The sequence below is a fragment of the Pangasianodon hypophthalmus genome, chromosome 10, assembly GCF_027358585.1.
Source record: "Pangasianodon hypophthalmus isolate fPanHyp1 chromosome 10, fPanHyp1.pri, whole genome shotgun sequence".
NCBI classification, from domain to species: Eukaryota; Metazoa; Chordata; class Actinopteri; order Siluriformes; family Pangasiidae; genus Pangasianodon; species Pangasianodon hypophthalmus.
In genome coordinates this window covers 2,763,292-2,785,412 of record NC_069719.1, presented here as the reverse complement: position 1 = coordinate 2,785,412, position 22,121 = coordinate 2,763,292, and the positions used below count along the sequence as shown (strand labels likewise).

At 38.0% G+C, this 22,121-nt stretch overlaps 1 protein-coding gene and 1 long non-coding RNA gene across 2 annotated transcripts; one reads left to right on the top strand and one right to left on the bottom strand.

The window, feature by feature from the left end:
- The first annotated feature begins 8,293 nt into the window (after positions 1 to 8,293).
- On the top strand, positions 8,294 to 9,510 carry LOC117598338 (uncharacterized). Its single transcript, XR_004579007.2, has 3 exons — positions 8,294 to 8,409; positions 8,723 to 8,890; positions 8,991 to 9,510. It is a non-coding gene; the product is annotated as an uncharacterized LOC117598338 (long non-coding RNA).
- A 7,597-nt stretch (positions 9,511 to 17,107) lies between these two features.
- Positions 17,108 to 18,341, bottom strand: LOC128319145 (C-type lectin lectoxin-Thr1-like). The gene is made up of 2 exons (XM_053237774.1): positions 17,536 to 18,341; positions 17,108 to 17,437 (listed from the first exon to the last, which is right to left on the bottom strand). Coding segments are annotated over exons 1-2 (750 nt in total). The 5' UTR covers positions 18,285 to 18,341; the 3' UTR covers positions 17,108 to 17,436.
- Between the last annotated feature and the right edge of the window lie 3,780 nt (positions 18,342 to 22,121).

Sequence of the window (22,121 nt, the reverse complement as noted above, 5' to 3'; positions counted from 1 at the left end):
CATTTAACTGCCCCAGACACCAGTTTGTTTAATCAAATTGTGTTGGCTGTTAAATGCTATAGTGCGAAACAAAATTAACCAGGCGGAATGTTGGAAACCTACCAGACAGCTAGTTAGCATCTTATTTGGTCATTTTCAGTAAAACTGTCATATTTCTGATGGCGATTAAAGACCACAGTAATGCCACCTGCAGTTCACAATGATTTTGTTGAGCGGACGGTTTTACTATCATGCTAGATTTGAAGTTTGTGGTGGAATATGCGTGCATGCTGTATGTTAATAGCACAGACAGGTACAAACAAAAATAATAACAGCAGGAGTGGGTGGGATTGATCAGAATTCCTGAGGGAGTGGGTGGGATTGATCAGAATTCCTGAGAGAGTGGGTGGGATTGATCAGAATTCCTGAGGGAGTGGGTGGGATTGATCAGAATTCCTGAGGGAGTGGGTGGGATTGATCAGAATTCCTGAGGGAGTGGGTGGGATTGATCAGAATTCCTGAGGGAGTGGGTGGGATTGATCAGAATTCCTTAGAGAGTGGGTGGGATTGATCAGAATTCCTGAGAGAGTGGGTGGGATTGATCAGAATTCCTGAGGGAGTGGGTGGGATTGATCAGAATTCCTGAGAGAGTGGGTGGGATTGATCAGAATTCCTGAGGGAGTGGGTGGGATTGATCAGAATTCCTGAGGGAGTGGGTGGGATTGATCAGAATTCCTTAGAGAGTGGGTGGGATTGATCAGAATTCCTGAGGGAGTGGGTGGGATTGATCAGAATTCCTGAGGGAGTGGGTGGGATTGATCAGAATTCCTGAGGGAGTGGATGGGATTGATCAGAATTCCTGAGGGAGTGGGTGGGATTGATCAGAATTCCTGAGGGAGTGGGTGGGATTGATCAGAATTCCTGAGGGAGTGGGTGGGATTGTAATCGTGCGGGTGAGAATGTAAGAAAACCTGTGTCTTTATATACATCAGTTTTTCACTGCAGCTTTAAACTCACCACTTAAAACCACTCAATCAACTGCTCCCAGCCAATACACAAGTATAATCCTGGCCAATCCAGCAATTCATGGCCAATTGTTTGAGTTACAAAACTGTCGAATTTTCACTATATCTCAAGATCTACATAATTATTTCTGCAGTATGTCTGAGCATCAGTCCAGGACAATTGCGTAGTTTGATAAATGTGTTTTCTCAAGAACAGACCTGTGGCTGCATCTGTTAGAGCCAGCAGAAGGAGGATGGAGAGAACAGCCATCATCCCTCACTGTGATGTATTTGAGCTCGGCTATGAAGATTCTACAGGAATTAAATTACTGGTGACAGCAGCACACAAATGAAAATGCAAAGTCAGGTAGCCAAACTTCAGGGAAAGGACAATGCAAAATTTATGCAAGTGCAGAATGCATGTGATTTATATATATATTTTCCCCTAAAATAAACCCTTCAGTCTGTTTCCTTCTGAAGTCCCTTTTCCCTTTTATTATGGAATAAAAAAATTAGGGTTTAAATAAACCCTAAATAACGAAATCCTTCATTTGTATTGGCACATGCAGTAAAATTGTAACACTGATTCAACGTCCACGGCTTTTCCGTTGATGATGAACAGAATAAAATGAGTTTGTGTGATTAGAAAGGACAAAATTTATGCAGGTAAAGTGCCTGTGTGTAGTGTCGTAGTGTTTCACTGATGCTGACTAACGTTACATTGATGACTCACTGTTTTCTCTTTCAAATATTTGGTTACCAAGCCAACCTGTACAAGCATTACTTGCTTTTGCATGCTCAAAGTTCACCATGGTAAGCTTTGAAAACTCAGTTTGAAAAATAATTTCTGCTTCTTTGAGATGGTTGAGATAAATAAAATGTAAGACATGCAAAATAATTAATGACTTTGGCTTACAAATTGAGTGAAAACTTTGTGTCTTGCATAAATGACATTAGGGAATATCTAAGGCAAGTCAAAGTTTATTTGTAAAGCACATTTTAAAACAGCAAATGTTGACCAAAGTGCTGTACAAATGTGCAAATAAATTCACCCAAGTTAATAAAATAAAATTTCTAAACTAACCTGAAAAAATATACAAGAAGAAGAAGAAGAAGAAGAAGAACTAAAAGACAGATAAGATACAAGATTGAATAAAGTAAAAAAAATTAAATAAATGAAAAATACAGAAAAAGCACACCACTGCATCACCATACATCACACATCTTACAGATAATCATATGCCAAAAAGAAATGATGAGTTTTTAAATGGGACTTTAATGTCCTGAGATTTGGGGAAGATCTGACTGAGAGGGTCACTATAGGTCAACGATTCCACAGCTTTTTGTGGCTGTAACTGAAAAAGCACGATCATCCTTTGACCTTAGCCGAGATTGTGAGACATTCAGAAGATCTTGACCAACTGATCTCAGAGACCTTGATGTAGTGTAGCGGCAGATTAATTCTGAGATGTAAAGCAGTGCTAATCCATGCTAATCCATGCAATGCCTTAAAAACATAGATTTACACCATGAAATCAAATCAAAACTGAACTGGTAGCCAGTGAAGAGATACAGTATAAGTACAGGAGTTATACTGTCTCTCTTTCTGGGACCAGTCAAGGGGCGAGCAGCAGAGTTTTGAACAAGTTGAAGGCGTGACAGAGATGACTGACTGACCCCTTAGTAAAGAGAATTACAGTTGTCAAGATGGGATGAAATGAAGGCATGGTAGACAATCTCCAAATCTGTAAATTTGAGGAAAGATTTCAACTTGTGAATGGAAGTTGGAAAAATCTTGGACAGACAACAGACTTAATTTGTGTGTAAAATGTTAAGTCAGAATGAAAGATGTTCCAAGGTACTGGGTGTAGATCTTGGCTGCCAGTTGTTTTACTGGGTGTGAGGTTTTTGTCTATGTGTTTGGTTAGTCCAGGAGTAAGGGAAGCACTTGTCTTTTGTTTGCCTTTGTGTTAATTGGTAGGGAAGGTAGCGTCTGTCAGTACAGTTCATGTCAGGATTTTGTTTGTTATTTTGGCCTTGGCCAGCCTGATGTTTTCCAGTGACTGTAACTATCTGTATTGTACAATATATATATTTCATAAACCACAGAATTCTTGCCAGTGTCCTTTTCATCCCCAACCCTAGACTGGGCCATAACACAGGGGGCCAAAGTTGTTAACAAGCTGTTTAAGCAAATTAGAGGGTCTTGCTCTCATTTATCTGAAGGAAGTTCATTCCCATACAAAATTTAATATCCGTCAGGCAATCACTGTGAGACATTATATATCCATTATTACCAGGTTTGAGAGGGTATAACTATGTATCATCAGCATAGAAATGATAGGAGATATTATGCTTCTGAAGAATGTGACCTAATGGAAGCAAATATAAAGAGACTAAGATCGGCCCTAAGATAGAGCCTTGTGGTACCCCACAGGTGATGGGTACTGTGGAGGAGGAGGAATTTCCTATCCTGACTGAAATGATAAGGTCTTCCAAATATGAGGAAAACCATAGTAGAACAGTCCTCTTAATGCCAACCGCATGATTGAGACATTCCTGGAGAATGGCATGATGTACTGTGTCAAACCCAGCACTCAAATCCAGCACAACTAGAACAGCAGAGTTCCCTGAGACCACAAACAGTAGCATGGCTGATGGCTGACTGAGTACTATGATGTGCTCTAAAACCTGGCTGAAATTTCTCTAAAATATGACTGTTCACTAAATAAGAAGAAAGCAGGAGAAAGCAAGTTCTTCACAACTTTAGAAAGAAATGGCAGCTTTGTTAAAGGTCTGAAGTTCAAGTCTAAGGGATCAGGGTTTGGCTTTTTGATCAGAGGCTGGACTACTACATGATTAAAGTAAGATGACACAGTACCACTAGCTAAACTGCTATTTACTATGGACAAAATGCTAGGATGAACAGAGCCTACCACAGTTTTTAGAAGCTGTGAAGGAAAGGTAACAAGAAAACAAGTAGTGGGCTTATTATGTAAGATAATGTCAGAAAGGCATGAAAGAGAAATGGGCTCAAATTTGTCCAGGACAGTAGGGCATGCAATTTAGGAGGCTCATGGATACAAGGTGAGAAAATGGATCTTATACCATTAATCTTACTGACAAAGAAAGCAAGAAAATACTTACGAGGTTGTGCTTTTCACCTTAGGTCTCTTGTGTCTCTCTTATGTCTCTTATATAGCAATAATAATAATAATAATAATAATAATAATGTTATTATTACTTTTAAAATCACATTGTTTTCAGCAAATTCCACAGGATTCTAGAAGACGACTTTCACAGATACTCATAACAAGACTTTCATGCTTTTTTACTGTAGAAAATTTGAATAATGTGACGGCAAGATCCTCTGAAATTAGACCAGGCCTTAAATAATTAAAGGACAAATTCTGAATAATAAAACTACTTCTGCTACTGTTTGGAACAACCAAAGTGTCATGTCACAGCCTTTCACGAACTCAACTTCCCTGCAATCACAGCGGCCTACAAATATGGCCGCCATGGACTCCAATACCCAGAACACACACACACACACACACACACACACACACACACACTTCCCTGCTCGCAACCCCCCAGTTTCTAACGCAGCACACCTGGGTTCACTCAGGCTCACACTCACACACACACACTACAAAAGGACTTTCAGTCAGTATACTCTTTGCAAAGTATACGCTCAGTTTCCTAGTGTTCTGTTGTTACCAAGCCTTATATATCGTGTTTGCTCCTCCTGTTTTTGACCCAGTTCCTGCCCAGTGTTTTATGATTTTTGCTTTGCCTACTTTAGCCTGTTTGTTCATTGCGTGACGTTTTGTCTGTTTTTTGATCTATGATTCTGCATAACCCTTTGGATTGTCTGCCTGTTTTCTAATAAACTGCACTTTGTACCTGCCATTGCATCTGCATCTACTCATTTACGTGACAGAAAGTGCATGAGAGTGTCACACTTTCAGCATGACTGTACACTCCCTAGAAATTAATTCCTGGTTACACTGGTCTCAATTATAGCCTAATTTCAATTCAATTCATTTTTATTTTTATTTATAAATAGACATTGCCACAAAGCAGCATTACAGAAATCCGAATATAATTTCACATTTAAATTTAAGTTTAAATGGATCCATAATGAGCAAGTCAGAGGCAACATTGGCAAGGAAAAACTCCCATATATATATATATATATATATAAAGAAAAATATATGAAAACTATTAAATATAAGAAAAATATATACATAGGAAAAATATGTGAAGGATGGATGGTGTCCAGTGCAGCAGTATCGATATAAAGTTTTGTGCGATGTGTGCCGTTTGTGCGATGTAATGTGCAAATGTGCAATGTGCAATAAATGCCGTACTAAAATACTCAGTTGCAATGCTAAAAGTATGTAGATGTGGATGGAGGTTGGGTGTTTGAAGGAGATGTATGGATGGAATAGTGTGATTATAAATCATTTCTCTTCTATATCTGTATACTATAGAGTCGAGCAGTGCTGAAAAGAACTTGATTAATTTGATAAAAGAGACTTAAAGTTAAAACATTAAGCATCATTAGAGTTTTAACTTTAATTCTCTTATATCAGATTAATCAACTTACTTATGACCAGCTTTTTGCACAAAGCTTGCTTGAAACAAACACTATTCTTTTGTAGATTTTAATCTTAATCTTATTGACAGGATTACATAAATGACCTACAAAAGCAACAAACTTTAAGTGCAAATAACATTAAAAGCTCTATCAATATATAAAATATATCTCTGCTCAGTTCATGTCTAGGCTATGATAAAAACATAACACACTTCCAGAACCTTTAACTGGCATGGCTTGCATCCGCCGTTTATTTCTACTGGCCCAAGGTTTCTACAGGCAGTGCTGTCATCTAAAACACGGTTACCGGGTTAGATTTTTGACCACTAGAGGTCAAAAGTGTACACTTCTGTGTACATTTAAAGCAAGACACTACAGGCGATTGGGGTACGTTTTTAAAACAATAGATATCACAATCATTCTTTGCCAGTCGATTGCTGATATTCTTACAAGTATGTTTTGGACCTTTTTTTAAATGCACATTCATTTATGCGCATAAGGCTTCATCCAATAAAATATTGCATACTTAAAACCAAAAGTCAAGTCTTTGAATGTTGTTCAAATAAAATTTTTTATTTTACCTGAAGACGCTCTCTAGAGAATTTCACTGTGAAGATCCTCTAAAGAATTGTTTTTGGGGAGAGGTCAGAGCCATTCAGGCCCAGCCTAAAAATTATGACAAGGAGTCAATCTTGTGGGCTCACCACCTGCGTGATGAAGGATGGGGATCAGGTACATTGCCAGTTGGGCAGAAGGCATGTAATGGGCAGTTTTAGATGAACTAGACCCTTGCAACAGAAACTAGCTTTGGGAAAGTGAAATGCTCGCCAGCAAGGAAAGAGCCTGAGATGGTGCATGAGTGTGAATGCATATACTAGATATAACTCAACTCAACTCAACTTTTATTTATAAAGCACTTTCAAAACCATTAAAATGGACCAAAGTGCTGTCCAAAGATAATAAAATACTAAAATTCATGAAAACATAGAATAACAAGAAGACATAACATCATGAAAAACATACAGCCAATCCTTCACAATTCTCCGACCTAATCAAACGCCGAAAGCTTGATAAAATAAATAGGTTTTCAAGTCCTTTTAAAAAATGTCCATGCTTGACGAGGATTTTATAGATAATGGTAACACATTCCAGAGTGCAGGAGCCGCAACAGAAGAAGCGCGGTCTCCACTACGCCTCAACCGAGACCGTGGGACAGTTAGGAGCATAGTTTGAGAGGAACGTAAATGACGTTGAGACTGGTAAGAGATTAACATGTCCTTTATATACTCAGGAGCCTGATTGTCCAAAGCTTTATAGACAAACATTAACACCTTGTATTGTATCCTGTATTTTACAGGTAACCAATGAAGAGATATCAATACAGGCGTTATATGAGCTCGTTTTCTGGTGTTTGTCAGAATTCTTGCAGCAGCATTTTGGACGTACTGAAGATGAGCAACCAGGGATTCACTTATGCCTATATAAAGAGCATTACAATAATCCAACCGTGTGGAAATAAAGGCATGCAAAACAGTCTCCAAGTCCTTGTTTGAAAGGATAGGTTTCAGTTTAGACAATTTTCTTAACTGAAAAAAAGATGTTTTCACAACGCTGTTAACTTGACGATCAAAGCAGATTTCAGGATCGAAAATTACTCCAAGATTCTTCAATCAGGTCATTTCCAGGTAGTTTGTTCCCAAACATAATAAACTCAGTCTTTTCCTCATTTAGTTGTAAAAAATTATTTGCTAGCCATCCCTTTACCTCAGTCAGACACTTATAAAAATTAACTGGCCTTACAATCACATGCAGTATGGTACCAAACTTCTTAAACAGCGTGTCTCTTTTCTACTCCAGAGTTCCCACAAGACTGGGTGTGGGCATACTCAGCAGTCCCAGGCCGAGGGCTTAAAGGTTGAAAATTTTCCCAGTGGAATAGAGGGTTGATATTTCGAGTCTCAGGAAGGAAAACTCTGACTGTTGTTTGTACATGAGATTATTCAGCCTTCTGAAAGAAGATGGAGGAGGTGCTTGAGGTGAGTACCTCCTACTGACTCCTCCTAGCGCTCCTGGGGGAGTTCACTGCTCATGATGGAAATGTCAGAAATATTCAAAGAGGCGTGAGTTGGAGGAATGGCTTCCCGGATCTGACCCTGAGCAGATCTTCCCAGATCTTCCATCTTCTTCCCAGATCTGCTCCTGTTTGTGGTTTTCATGGACAGGATATTGAGATGCAGCCAAGGATGGAATGAATCAAGGAGAGCCAGTTGAGGTAGTTTGGTCGTTTTCCTGTAGAGACATGTCACACTGGTCAGAGACCCTGGAGCAAAAGTGAAAATGAAACGAAAATGAATGAACGTTGCACTGTTATTCACTTATATATAAGTAAGCTCCTTTTTAAAATTACAATTAGGCAAAAAAAAAGTCTTGGCTGTATGTTGGGAATGGACATCGGTCTAAACTCAAAAGCGGATTTATTTGCAAAGCAAATGAAACCAATAGGCAGAGATAGAGTGAAGGGGAGAATTCGCTTGATTTGGGAAGCACTGAATCATTTGTGAATCTCCAAAGCTAATGCACATAAACATTATTGCCTCTTGGGATATTCAAATAACCCACTATTCAAATTTTTGAAATAAAAAGTGAAAGTGTTTATATCCAACTAGGTCTTTCAGTTTATCTTGTTTCCTTATTTGGTTGGCTAGGGAGATTATATAAAGTGACGAGAGGTGAGAGGGTTGAGCTGAAACACAGTATAATACAGGAGCAGGTTTACCTTCTTCTTCACTTGCACATAAAGTAAGACAACGCTTTTACAAGGTAAGGACATTGTAGTATGTTACTTAGAAGTGGTTATTATTAAGTGTCCTGGGGGAGGCTTTACTGCAAATTAATTGTACATGTGAATAGAATTGATTTTTTTTCATTTATTTTATAGTGTGTTCCAAAACATGAATTACATGCCAGTATTATCATTGATTAAAGTGTGATAAGTAAGGTAGCTTTTTTATTAAAGTTAAGTCAGTTATGTTTATGTGTTTATGTTTAAAAGGTTTAGGTAATATTTATTTTATTTTATTATTATTATCGATTTCATCAATGTATTAATCATTTCATATGATCCTTTTTTGAGGCAGGACAATGGCATCAGAATGGATGAATGATATCAGGGAACTGATAGAAGCACTGGCAGAACGTCTACATTTGCATGTAAGGAATAGGAGCATGATGGCGGGGGCAGGCGTCGGAGTGGTCTCTGCTGGCTTGGGAATGTGTCTTGGCCCATTTGGATTGGTGGCAGGTATGCGACACGTATTACAGGAAAACAGAACTGTGGATGTGTGCTTTTGCATACAAAATAACTTCCTCCAAATTCTTTCCTTACAATATGCTGTTGTCAGGTGCTGCTGTAGGAGGTATAGCTATGGCTTGGATGAATGCAGATAGAGAGAAGTCTCTAATCGATGTTCTCAAGGAACTTCCGAATGAAATGAAAGAGAAACTCTACACCGGCGTCAAGGCGCTGCTTCAAGGGTGGGTCTGGCCGACTGTAAACGCCTTGCAGGAGAAGGTTTTGGAAAGTGCAAAGCTAATGAACAAAATTACAGATTTCATTAAAAAGTTTTTTGAGCCACTATACATGATCGTTGTGCCAAGATAACTCCAAAAAATACAACTTCAAACCTGATCTCTGTCCACTGCATCTGTAGTGTGTGTGTGTGAGTGTGTGTGTGTGTGTGTGTGTTTACCACCGACAAAAATCTCACCATGTACTGAGAAAGGAACAGAAAACCTGTACACCTTTACTATTTTTACTTTACTTAGAGTTTTTAAAATAAAACTGTAAACATTTTAAAGGCCTGACATACACAATGATATTCTGTATAGCTGTTCCACAACATTTAATATATCAATAAATGGATAAAAAAAAAAAAAAAGTATGATGTGTCACTCTTTAATAAATAAAACATTTTAATTGTTGGCACACTGCTGAGGTGTAAGAGTAGGAAAACACTTCAGGATGTGTTGTTAAAGGAAAATAATCAACATCTGGTCAGCAGGCAGATGTTGGTACATTATGGGTTGCTCGTACATGACAGTTTAGAATCGATGCACTGATTCGTTCACCTGCGTGTTTTCAGTTTGCCCAAATTATAGTGCAGTATATTCAGGCCTACAGCTAGCATTTTAAATAAGCCCATTGTTTCAGTAAGAAAGCTTATGTAATGTAGAAATAGCTAATAATCATTCCTATTATGTGGTTTTATTTATATTACTCTTATACAGCATGTCTATGTTTAGAAAAATACATTTAATGCTCAATATACTCCACCAACATTTTTTTAGCAATCTAGACAAAAAAGTCTTACTTTGCAATTTATTATGGGTTAATTATAACGTCTCTCGTCATCTGCATATATATAAGCTTGCTTTTACTGTAATGTTTTATTTCCAGTTAGGTTTGTGAAACACACTGTGATACAACACTGAATCATTTGTGAATCATCTTAAAAAGCTAATGTAGATAATGCCAATTCCTTTTGTACTGAAAATAGTAGGGTTCGAGTTTTTAGGAAATATACAAAATGAAAGCTATAAAGACAATTATTCACTATGAAGCCAAAGGTAATCCAATGAATTTTTTTTTAAATCTATTTTTTTTGCAATGATGTGTCATGGTTTGGAATGGTTTGGAATGTCCCCTGGTTGGGATAGATAGATAGAGCTCTATCAGACACGCTGCACTGGTCAGAGACCCTGAGGCAGACTCAGGACACAGTGGAGAAATTATATCTCACAGTTGGAATGGGAACATCTGGGGATCCCCCAGGAGGGACTTAAAAATGTGTCAGGCCTATTATTATAAGACAGCTAAAAATAAAATTAAATGCTGTCCCACAAGGTGTAGGTGTTTATGTTTAAAAGGTTAAAAGGCCAAAAGTAATCAAATGAATTTTTTTAAGTGTACTTTTTGCTGAGATGTGCCAAGACTCTCAAATTCAGGTGTTGGTTGTGAAAGATGATCTGGCCATTTTGTTCTTTGTTCTAAATAATCCGGTCACGCAACTTGTTCTTGCGCTTTCAATGTTGCTTGTCCTTATTCGATTGGCTAGGGCAAGTATTGTGACTGAAAGGTAAGGGGTTGAGGTTACATACAGTACCATAATGCAGGAGCAATAAAGACAAGAACTTTAAAAGGTAAAGACGCCCATGAGAAATTGTAGTATATTACCTAGAAGTAGTTGTTTTAGAGCATCCGATATCTTCTATAAGTCTCTGCAGGGAAATCCCCACCAAATATTAATGGTAAGGGTACATATATTTTATCTTTACAGATAAAATTGCCCTTTTGGAATATGGGAATGCACAGTGCAGTATATACATGGATTGCATGCTGGACTTTTCACTGTAATTAATAACACAGGATTCATTTATAAAACTACAAATTGAATTTTTTTTTTGGCAGGTTTAGTGATAAAAATGCAGTCGTTTTCACCCCCTTTTCCCCAAATTCTGTCCTTTATTTATCTCACCCAGTACATTAATTTTCAGTGTACTCATAACTGTGAGTTATAGTTATTATGTGCCACTTGGTACAGTATATTAAGGTAAACAGACCAATCAGAATTTCAGTTTATATCCCAAAAGACCACCCTAACACCATAGACTCACGGTAAACATTTAGTGTCCCAGTTTAACTCAGATTTTTCCTTAAAAGTCCCTATTAGACAAATTGAATATTATTTTATTTAGCTTATTTGTCATTGACTCTTACACTTACTTTTTCACTATTAACTTTTCTCTAACTATTTCACTATTCATTTTCACTTAACTTGTTCTCTATTAACTTTTACACAAAGTGACCATTAGTTGCTTTAGTTGCTTTATTTAGAAACAGATTGGTCTTGTGTCTCCATGGCATTATACTTTTTGACATTCTGATTCCGCGAAGTCTTGCCAAATATTGAGTAAGATCTGAGCTCTGTCTGCTACCATATGCCTTTGCTGTGTTTATCAACCTACATTTTGGATTATTCTTTGGTTTTATTATTACATGCCTATTATCATTTTGACCTTTCTGCCCTCCTGAGTGTGGTTCATTACAGGCACATTTAAAACTCTTGAAATACTCTAGTAGCCATGAAATAACTAGCAATATTCCTCATAGGGACAGGATGCAGGATTTCAACAGCAGTTGATAACTGAGTGATTACAATAGTAAATAAAAGGGTAGGATACTACAGACATTATCTAAGGCTCAGTCGTTTAGTAACTAGTAATCTGGTAAAGCGTTGTACCAGCCAGTTTATTGGTTAGCTTGATTTAACTTCATTTTTAGTCAAATCTTTGAATAGCTTTTTATAAGCAAACTGGAGGACCCATGAATGCAGATAATGGAGGAGACATGGAAGGGGCATATGGGGAGCCCTGGGCAGGGCAACAAGTGGTGCCAGATGGGAAGCCAGGTGTGTGTGTGTGTGTGTGTGTGTGTGTGTGTGTGTATATATATGTATGTGTGTATATACATATACATATACATATATATATAAATATATAGATTCTTGGACAGACGAAACCAAGATTAACAAGACCATGACACATGTGAAGAATACAAGAGATTGTTATCACATGCAGGGCGTGACCGGTACTTGCCGGATATACCTTTAGCTCCTTTAATGTTGCTGTAGGTCTCTTGGCAGCCTCCCTGATAAGATTCATCTTGTCCTTTTGTCAGTTTTGGAGGGACGTCCTGTTCTTGGTAATGTCACTGTAATGCTCTATTTTCTCCACTTGCTCGTGGTGGCCTTCATGGTGTTCCATGGTATAATCTAATGTTCCATTGTTTTAGAAATACTTTTGTACCCCTCCCCTCATCGATATGTTTGACAGTGAGATCCTGTACATGCTTTGTAAGCTCTTTGTGGACCATGGCTTCAGCAGTCAGATGGGGTAACCACGGACAAACAACTGTCCTTCTCCTTTCACACTGCCAAACCGACACACTCATGCAAATTTCTCCTTTACAGCATCAGAAGGATTAATCCATTTCTATCCACACGGGCCACTCAGGTGCTTGTTTAGTCCCTTGTCATTTCAGCTCAGTCCTGGCAAGTCTGCCTCTGCACCCCATTTGTCCTCTGCAACTAATCCAGAACGAAGCTGCATGACTTGTTTTCAACCTTCCTAAGTTCTCCCACACCACCCCATTGCTATGCTCCCTCCACTGGATTCCTCTAGCTGCCCACATCAGATTTACAACACTGATACTTGCCTACAAAGGGAAAAAAGGCCAGTACTTACCTTAAAGCACTTATCACACCCCACACTGCACCATGCTGCCTCCGATCCTCTAGCACTGCCCCACTGGTTCCACCATCTCTCAGGGTGCAAGGAAGGCCTGCATCAAGACTCTTCTTTGTTAATAATGACCTCTCCAACAGAGATTTTAGACTGTTAGTACTCTTTGTCTGTGACCTAGTGAGACAGTATCAGGGTGTATTTATTGATAGAGACTTCAAAGCACTTCTATAAGTCATTCTGGATAAGGGCATCTGCCAAATGCCATAAATGTAAATGTAAATCAAGAAGATGTCAAGAAAATCCACAGAATCAACTGATCTTTATTTGGGCTTAATCAGAATCACTACATTGATCACAGATGTATGATAATTACTTTTGAACATGAGTTTGAATGTGATTGGTTACTTCTGATCACAGTCACATATCTCATTATAAAAGGGTGTGCACACTTGCACAACCAGATTTTTGTTATATAAGTTTTTTAATTATCTTTTTTTCCTAAAACATTTCTATTTGTTTTTCACTTGAATTTTATTGGTTGCTTTGTCACATTAAAGGTGGAAAAAAGATCTACATGATTTGCCGGGAGTTTTTTGCCTGCATCAGCATTTAAACTATATTGTTTCTTTCTTTTTTATCAATAATTTTGCGCTATTGTTTTCATCTGCTGTATTTCTCCACTTTCCTTTCTACCGTATTTTCATTTTTTCGAAGAGCGCATTTGTTTTTTGTATTTCGACAGCGAGCAGAGGCCATCCACTCCAGATCCACGCCGTCTAAAATAATATCAACTAATCTTCAACTAAGGTACATTAAATATCATTGCAATCATTCATCTTGTTCAGTGTGTTGAGTGCAGGATGTTTAGTCACTCTTCCTCCATTGTTAGTAATAGCTTTATTTGTGCTAAGTGTAGATTAGTTAGCTCTCTGATGGAGAAGATTGCAGCATTAGAGGTGCGCATCCAGACTCTAGAGAGGGTTAGCAAGAGAGAGAGCAGCGTAGTTTCTGTAGGGGAAAGTCTGGAGTTAGCAATCCCCCAACTCCGGCATTAGAGTCTGCACAGTGGGGCGAATGGGTGACGACTCGAAGGCATAATCGCGAAGCCAAAGCTAACTCTAAGGCTCGCCCACTGGAGCACCACTCCTCTCCACTTTATGTGTCTAATAGGTTTGTTCTCCTCAACGAAGCACCCACTGAGAAACCTGAAAGAGCTCTGGTTATAGGAGAATCTATCTTACGGTGTGTGACATTAGCTAGGCCTTTAGGGGCACCAGCAGAGCTTGTTAGGTGTATACCGGGAGCCAGGGCGCCGGACACAGCAGGTAATCTTAGGGTCTTAGGCAAGCATAGGTTTTCAAGCAAAGGTTTTCCCCGAGCTGAAGAAAAATGTAGAAATACACAGAAAGTTTGTTTTAGTAGCCTAATTAACATAAAATTAGATCATACTGAATGTACAGCCAGCACCTTTGATCTGAAGCTAGAACTGTTAAATATTAGATCTCTTACATCTAAAGCACTTATTGTTAATGAAACTATTACTGGTTAGGAGTTTAATGTACTGTGTTTAACAGAAACATGGATTAAACCAAATGATTATGTAGCATTAAATGAAGCTAGTCCTCTCGGATACAGTTTTATACATCAGCCTCATCTAACTGGCAGAGCAAGAGGAAGAGGCGTTGCAGTTATTTATAATGATAATCTATATGTCACACAAAAACCTAGACATAAATTCAGTGCGATGGACGTTCTTTACACTAACATAACATATGTAGCCACAAAAAACCAAGTCTACCCAGTCAACTTCACTAATTATCATTTACAGACCCCCAGGGCCATATTCTGAATTCCTTTGTGAATTTGCGGATTTTGTCTCAAACCTCTTTGTTTCTTTAGATAAAGTATTAATTGCCGGAGACTTTAATATTCATTTTGATAATCCAGAAGACCCTCTGAGAACAGCGGTTGTGTCCATTCTGGATTCAGTAGGGGTTAATCAGACCGTAATAGGACCCACTCATAATGGTGGTCACTCATTAAATATAGAAAACATAGTCACATTTCTACAGGCCGAAGCTATCTCAGATCATTATCTCATCTCATTTAAAATGTGTCTGTGGAAGTGGGAGTATGGTCAAACACTGGTTTGTGAATGGAGGGTGGAGGCGGAGAAAGTGAGTGGTAAGAATTACACACCTGTGGGCAATTTGGCTATGAATAATTTTACCCATAGCATATATAAAGAAAAAGCAGTGGGCCTAAAACAGAACCTTGTGGAACACCGAACTTTACCTTAGTATGTGAAGAGGAGTCACCATTTACATCTACAAACTGATAACAATCAGTCAAATAAGACCTGAGCCAGGAGAGACATTTTCTAGTCTATCGAGGAGAATAATATGATCAATGGTTTCAAAAGCTGCACTAAGGCCATTATCAGCATTTATCCGCCATTATCAGTGTTTATCGGCATTATCAACGTTTACCGGCCATTGTCATGTTTATCAGCATTTATCAGCATTTACCAGCCATGATCAGTGTTTATCAGCATTTATCAGCCATTATCAGTGTTTACCAGCCATAACTGCAATTGCGTATTTGTGAGTTGGTAACAACACACACACACACACACACACACACACACAGCAGAGATGATTATATATGTGTCTAATAACATGCTTTGCAATTTTGTAATTTCCCTTTAATGATGTTCATAAAAGGACAAAGAAGTCATTATTGGGTTTGGGTTTGATTGGTCAGAATTCCTGAAGGAATTAAAACCAGTCTCACACATAGCTCTATTCAGCTGTTTCTCTGCTATCCTGAGAGAAATGAATTGTGTGTGCGAGGAGGTGGAGAGCAGTGAGTCAGGGTCGAGGTGGAAGCAGGGCCTGTCCTGGGAAAATGGGGCTCACACATTTTTCTCTCTCCTACCTTCTGATAAGCGGCTCACATCTATCTGTGCACACACACACACACACACACACACAGGTCCAGTTCCAGGGACAGATTCTTCCCAAAAGTAATAAGACTCTCGAACAATCGCTGATTGCATTGGCTCATGCACTACAACTGTCACACCCTGGCAATGCTGCAGTCACTGTCACTTCTGGACATCATTTAAGAAAACCTGTGTCTTTATATACATCACTAGCAGTTTTTCACTGCAGCTTTCCACTCTGCTGAAATTCTGTACACACTCACCACTTTAAAACCACTCAGTCAACTGCTACCACCAAACACCCAAATATAATCTGGAGCTCTGCAGTGATCTTAATACTTGGGCATTCTCCATGTCAAGTGAGCAGTTGTGCAATATGTCTTAACTTTGCAGTTATATAACCGCATCATTCACAGCATCAGGCTGCCACTGCTGGCCCCTTGAGCAAGGCCCTTAACCTTCAACTACTCAGTTGTATAAATGAGATATATGTAAGTAATATAAATGACCAGAGATGTTTGAATGTAGGATCCTCGGTCGAGATCGAGAAGATTCATGAACAGCATAAAAGCCCCAAAGATAAAATAAAATAAAAATATCAGAATGTAATATATATATACAGTAACATATACTGTACAGAATGGCATTGCTCATTTTGTAGTGACTCTCCACAGAAATAAAATTCAATGACATTATTTAGATGTCCTCAAAATTATTTGAAAAATTAAAAAAAAAAAATTAAAAACCACTTAATTGATAAGTATTCGTCCCCTCTGTGTGCAGCAGTTACAGATATGAGTTGTCTCAGATGTTTCTCTGTAAGCTTTGTGCATTTTGATTTAGGTATTTTCTTCCATTTGGAAATGCAAATTTTCTCCAACTCTGCCAAATTAGACGGAGCATGTTGGTGGAAAACAAATTTCAGGTCATGCCTAGGATTTCCAATTGGATTTAAGGCTTTGACCCAGCCTTTTTCAAAACACAAACCATCATTTTTGTTCAAGTCATTCCTTTGTAGTTTTTGCCCCGTGCTTTGGCTCATTGTCCTGTTTGAACGTATGTTTTCACCCTGGATGTCTGGCTGGGGTCTGGCACCACTCACGTGTACGATTGTGCAATTTGTCTTAACTTTGCAATTATGTAGATAATGTATGTTTGAATCTTTTGTTGTGAAGAATTTCATTGCATATTGTACACTGCATTTGAACTGAACATGACAAAAAAAAACTTGAAACTTGACCATTTTCTTTAATGTTTATTATCACTACAGTGGAGGATAAAATGCAAATATCCTTTCATGTACTCGGAAAAAGCTTATAACATATCGTCATATATCATACGGCATATACCTATGGGCAACGGTTACAGTATGCTTTACGGTGAATTAAACAAACATCTACTTAAAAAACTATTTACTACAGCATAATTTAACTCTTAAAGATAGTATTGGAGTAAGTAATGAGTACTGGTGTAACAATTCTAATTTAATAATTCAGTTTACAATATTATACGCTATTTCATTGATATTAATCTGCTGAGAGTCTCTGTTCTTCATTTCTTCTTCGTCTTCTGCCTGTCTCTTCATCTTTTATGGAGTGAGTTCTAGGGAGATTAGTGTTATTGGTTTTACATTTGATTTGGATGTAATTAGTTAAAGAACATTATTGAGCAGATATTTAGAGCCGAGTCAAGTCACTTACCAAATGTTATGGTAGCAAATGAAGTTCATTTTCTCCTCGCAGTCTCTGTTCTCCCAGACGCCATCTCTAATGTTTCGCGCTCCACACCGGAAAGGCTTGGCAGGGCATGAAGGCACTGAAGTCAGGTTCTCCAGGGACTCCTGGTTCACCCAGAACCACAAGCCGTCCATGAAGCGTAGACCGGTCCAGAAAGTAGGCATCAGAATATCCATACACCTGTTGTTGACCAGAAAGTGATCTGTCTCTGTGGTGAAGCTTACCAGGTCAGTGTAGTGCATTCTGCAGTGCACCAGAGCCTCGTCCCAGTTCTTCATCTCCTGCACCACAATCATCTGAGGTGTCCAAGTGTAGCAGGAAAAGCTCATAGTTTTTGTACAGTCTTCATTTTCCCACTGACTATTGCTAGTAAACACACAGTCTTCAGTGTCAGTATGGTCAGGCTGCCCACTTTTCCACTTTGAGAATTGCAGTGCACTTCCATCAGACCACTGGGTAAATGTTGTCTCACTTGTTTTTTTACTAAGGCCGATCCAGCATTTGTCAGATTCATGACCAACTGTTTGATTTACAAAACTGTCGAATTCCCCTTGTGTCTCAAGAATTGACAGATCTACAAAATTATTTCTGCAGTATGTCTGAGCATCAGTCCAGGACAATTGCGTAGTTTGATAAATGTGTTTTCTCAAGAACAGACCTGTGGCTGCATCTGTTAGAGCCAGCAGAAGGAGGATGGAGAGAACAGCCATCATCCCTCACTGTGATGTATTTGAGCGCGGCTATGAAGATTCTACAGGAATTAAATTACTGGTGACAGCAGCACACAAATGAAAATGCAAAATCAGGTAGCCAAACTTCAGGGAAAGGACAATGCAAACTTTATGCAAGTGCAGAATGCATGTGATTTGGATTTCTTTACCCTAAAAAACCCTTCAGTCTTTTTTCCTGCTGAAGTCCCTTTTTCCTTTTATTATGAAATAAAAAAAAAATGAAATCAGTTATTTAATGAGATGTATTAGATGAGATGGAAGGGTTTAAATAAACCCTAAATAAATAGATAAATAAATAAATAAATAAATAGATAAATAAATAAATCCTTCATTTGTATGGGTGCATGCAGGAAAATTGTAAACAAATCATGACTGAGTCAACCTCTGTTGATGATGAACTGTATAAAAAGAGTTTGTGTGATTATAAAGGACAAAATTTAAATTATCATATGCAGGTAAAGTGCCTGTGTGTAGTGTCGTTGTGGTTCACTGCACTGTTGTGTTATATGCGTGCAGTGTGTTCCAAAACATGGATTACATGCTGGTATATCACTGATTAAAGTATGATAAGTAAGGTAGCTTATTTATTAAAGTTAAGTACATCATGTTTAGTTATTTATGTTTAAAAGGTTTAGGTCGTTTATTTTTATTGTGTTATTATTCATTTCATATGGTTCTGTTTTGAGGCAGGACAGTGGCATCAGAATGGATGAATGGTATCAGGACCATGACAGAAGCACTGGCAGAACGTCTAAATTTGCATATAATTAAGAGGAGCGTGATGCTATGGCTTTCATCCAAACTATGGCGTGGATGAATGCAGATGGAGAGACGACTCTAATCGACGTTCTCAACATTGAAAAAAATGATTCAATGATTCAGTAAATATAACAGAAACAAATCTGTGATTTTTACACCAAAAAAGCAAATGATTAGAATTATTTAAATGCTTTAAGAATTCATGTAAATATGCAGCTAAAACCCAAAGTGTATATTGTACTTACTTTACTGGGTTAAATTTACTATTATTTTGCTAGTTCTCATGCACCTAGAAAAAAAGAAGTAACGTTCATACATGTACATACAGTTAGATCCGGAAGTATTTGGACAATGACAGAGTTTTTGTGATTTTGCCGTTATACACCACCACAATGGATTTGAAATAAAACAATCAAGATGTGATCGAAGTGTAGACTTTCAGCTTTATTTTAAGAGCTTCCACAAAAATATGGCATTTACCATTTAGGAATTACAGCCATTTTCAACAAAGCACCCCGATTTTCAGGGGCTCAAAGGTATTTGGACAATTGACTGACAAGAAGTTAATTGACCAGGTGCGGTCCATTCCCTCATTACTTCAAGACAAATGAAGCAGATAAAAGGTCTGGAGTTGATATCAGGTATTGAGTTGGCATTTGGCAGCTGTTCGACTGGAGATACCAATATGAAGTCCAAGGAGATCTCAATGCAAGTGAAGGAGGCCATCATTAGGCTGAAAAAACAACAGAAATCTATAAGAGAGATGGCAAAAACCTTAGGTGTGGCCAAATCAACAGTTGGGTACATTCTTAAAAAGAAAGAAAGCACTGGTGAGCTCAACAACATCGAAAGGCCTGGAAGACCACGGAAGACAACTAAAGTGGATGATCACAGAATCCTTTCCTTGGTGAAGAAAAACCCCTTCACATCATCAACAGAAGTCAAGAATACTCTGGAGAAGGTAGGCGTATCATTGTCAAAATCTACAATCAAGAGACGCCTTCATGAATGTAAATACAGAGGGTTTACAGCAAGGTGTAATCCACTGGTAACATTCAAGAACAGGAAAGCCAGATTAGACTTTGCCAGAAAACATCTAAAAAAGCCTCCCATGTTCTGGAATAAGATTCTTTGGACTGATGAAACCAAGATTAACTTGTACCAGAATGATGGGAAGAGAAAAATATGGTGAAAGAAAGGAACAGCTCATGATCCAAAGTATACCACATCATGTGTCAAACATGGTGGAGGCAGTGTTATGGCATGGGCGTGTATGGCTGCCAATGGAACGGGCTCACTGGTGTTTATTGATGATGTGACTGCTGACAGAAGTAGCAAGATGAATTCTAAGGTGTATAGGGCTATACTCTCTGCTCACATTCAGCCAAATGCTACAAAACTGATAGGACACTGCTTCACAGTGCAGGTGGATAATGACTCTAAACATACTGCGAAAGCAACTCAAGACTTTTTGAAGGCAAAGAAATAGAAATATTCTTCAATGGCCAAGTCAGTCACCTGATCTCAACCCAATAGAGCTGCTTTTCACTTACTGAAGACAAGACTGAAGGCAGAAAGACCCACAAACAAGCAGCAACAGAAGGTGGCTACAGTGAAGGACTGGCAACCCAACCACAGGTCCTTTATACCATTATTTCTGGTTTTTTTTTATCCTATTCCTTTTACTTTTCTTAAATATTGTAAATTTATTTTAAAAACTTTTGCAAAGATTACAATTCCTGTGCACTCAGAAGTTTTTTCCCCCATTATTTAAACCAATACACCCACATTTCTGAAATCCTCAAGATGGTGACTATCTACATGTGAAGGAAAAATGTCTATCATATTCTAAAGAAGAATTTATTTCGTTTGGTTTAAATGACGTTTGGTATTTAGGGACACATATCTTCATTGGCCTTGGTTTTTTACTTTCATCAAAAGCATTCTTCATTTCCCAGACTCCCTGTTTATTGTTTAATAAAAACACTATTTAATGCACATAAAGTCCATCAACGCTTCATGTAACCATAATTGTACATCCATTTATGCATCTGTTATATCCCTTCACTTTTTTATTTAATTTTCTTTCATTTATTTTAAGACACAATTAACCCTAACCATGTTTGGTAATATGGGACGTCTTGAAAAATTAAATTGTAGATTGTAGATTAAATTATGAACATGAGATTAAATTATCAACATTGAATTATGATTTGAGCTAACTTTATGTTTATTTTGTCACAGTGGTACATCTTATATGCATCATAAATATGTATAATTTTGGGGGTCATCTTTCTGTTTGATGTTGACCACACCCCCCTTATATGCTGTCACATGAATTAAGTCATGTTAGATACATCAAGCATTCCACGCTAATTATCATAAGTGTTAACTTTCACTTATCAGGCCAGAAAATAAACACTGCTGATTTAAAATGTCCCAGTTTACCTGAATTCAGCCATATCACCCTAGTTAACGAAATACTTTAGGTTTTGTAATGCAAGTTGCACTTAATTACACAGTTAAAGACTTGTATAATATCATTTCAAGAAAAAAAAGGTTTATTTTGTAATAGCTCTATCTGCTGGTCATAATGTGGACCTACAGCAGGGTGGAGGTGCCAAGAAATGACATCTACACTCTTTTGAGGAGGAAAAAAAAGTGTTCCTCAAGGGTTTTTTGGATGGTTAATGCTTCTAGCTTTCAAATTAAGATCTATTTGGATCGTTTTCTGAAAAGGAAACCCTCTATTTTCGGGTCCTATGTAGAAGTTTTAAGGATTTTCAGAGAGAGACTAACCACAGATGCTTAACAGTGCTGTTTCTTGCTGTAAGCTGTAAAAGTGGTTGCTTTGGGCTTCCAGACCACCACGATTTTTTAAATAATATGCAAAATAAAGCACACTTTGGCAAAAAGATTTATGTATCAGTCAGTCACAGGACACCCCTTCTTGTGGTGTGAAAAAAATAGAAACTGCAATTAACGTAACTAAATTAGGTTAGGCTACAAAATCAAAAAGAAGCAGCGATCATGAAGCGCTAATATCTATCTGGACAAAAA

Excerpts from the sequence above, each read along its gene's own strand:
- LOC128319145 (XM_053237774.1), bottom strand. The coding sequence starts at position 18,284 with ATGATGGCTGTTCTCTCCATCCTCCTTCTGCTGGCTCTAACAGATGCA.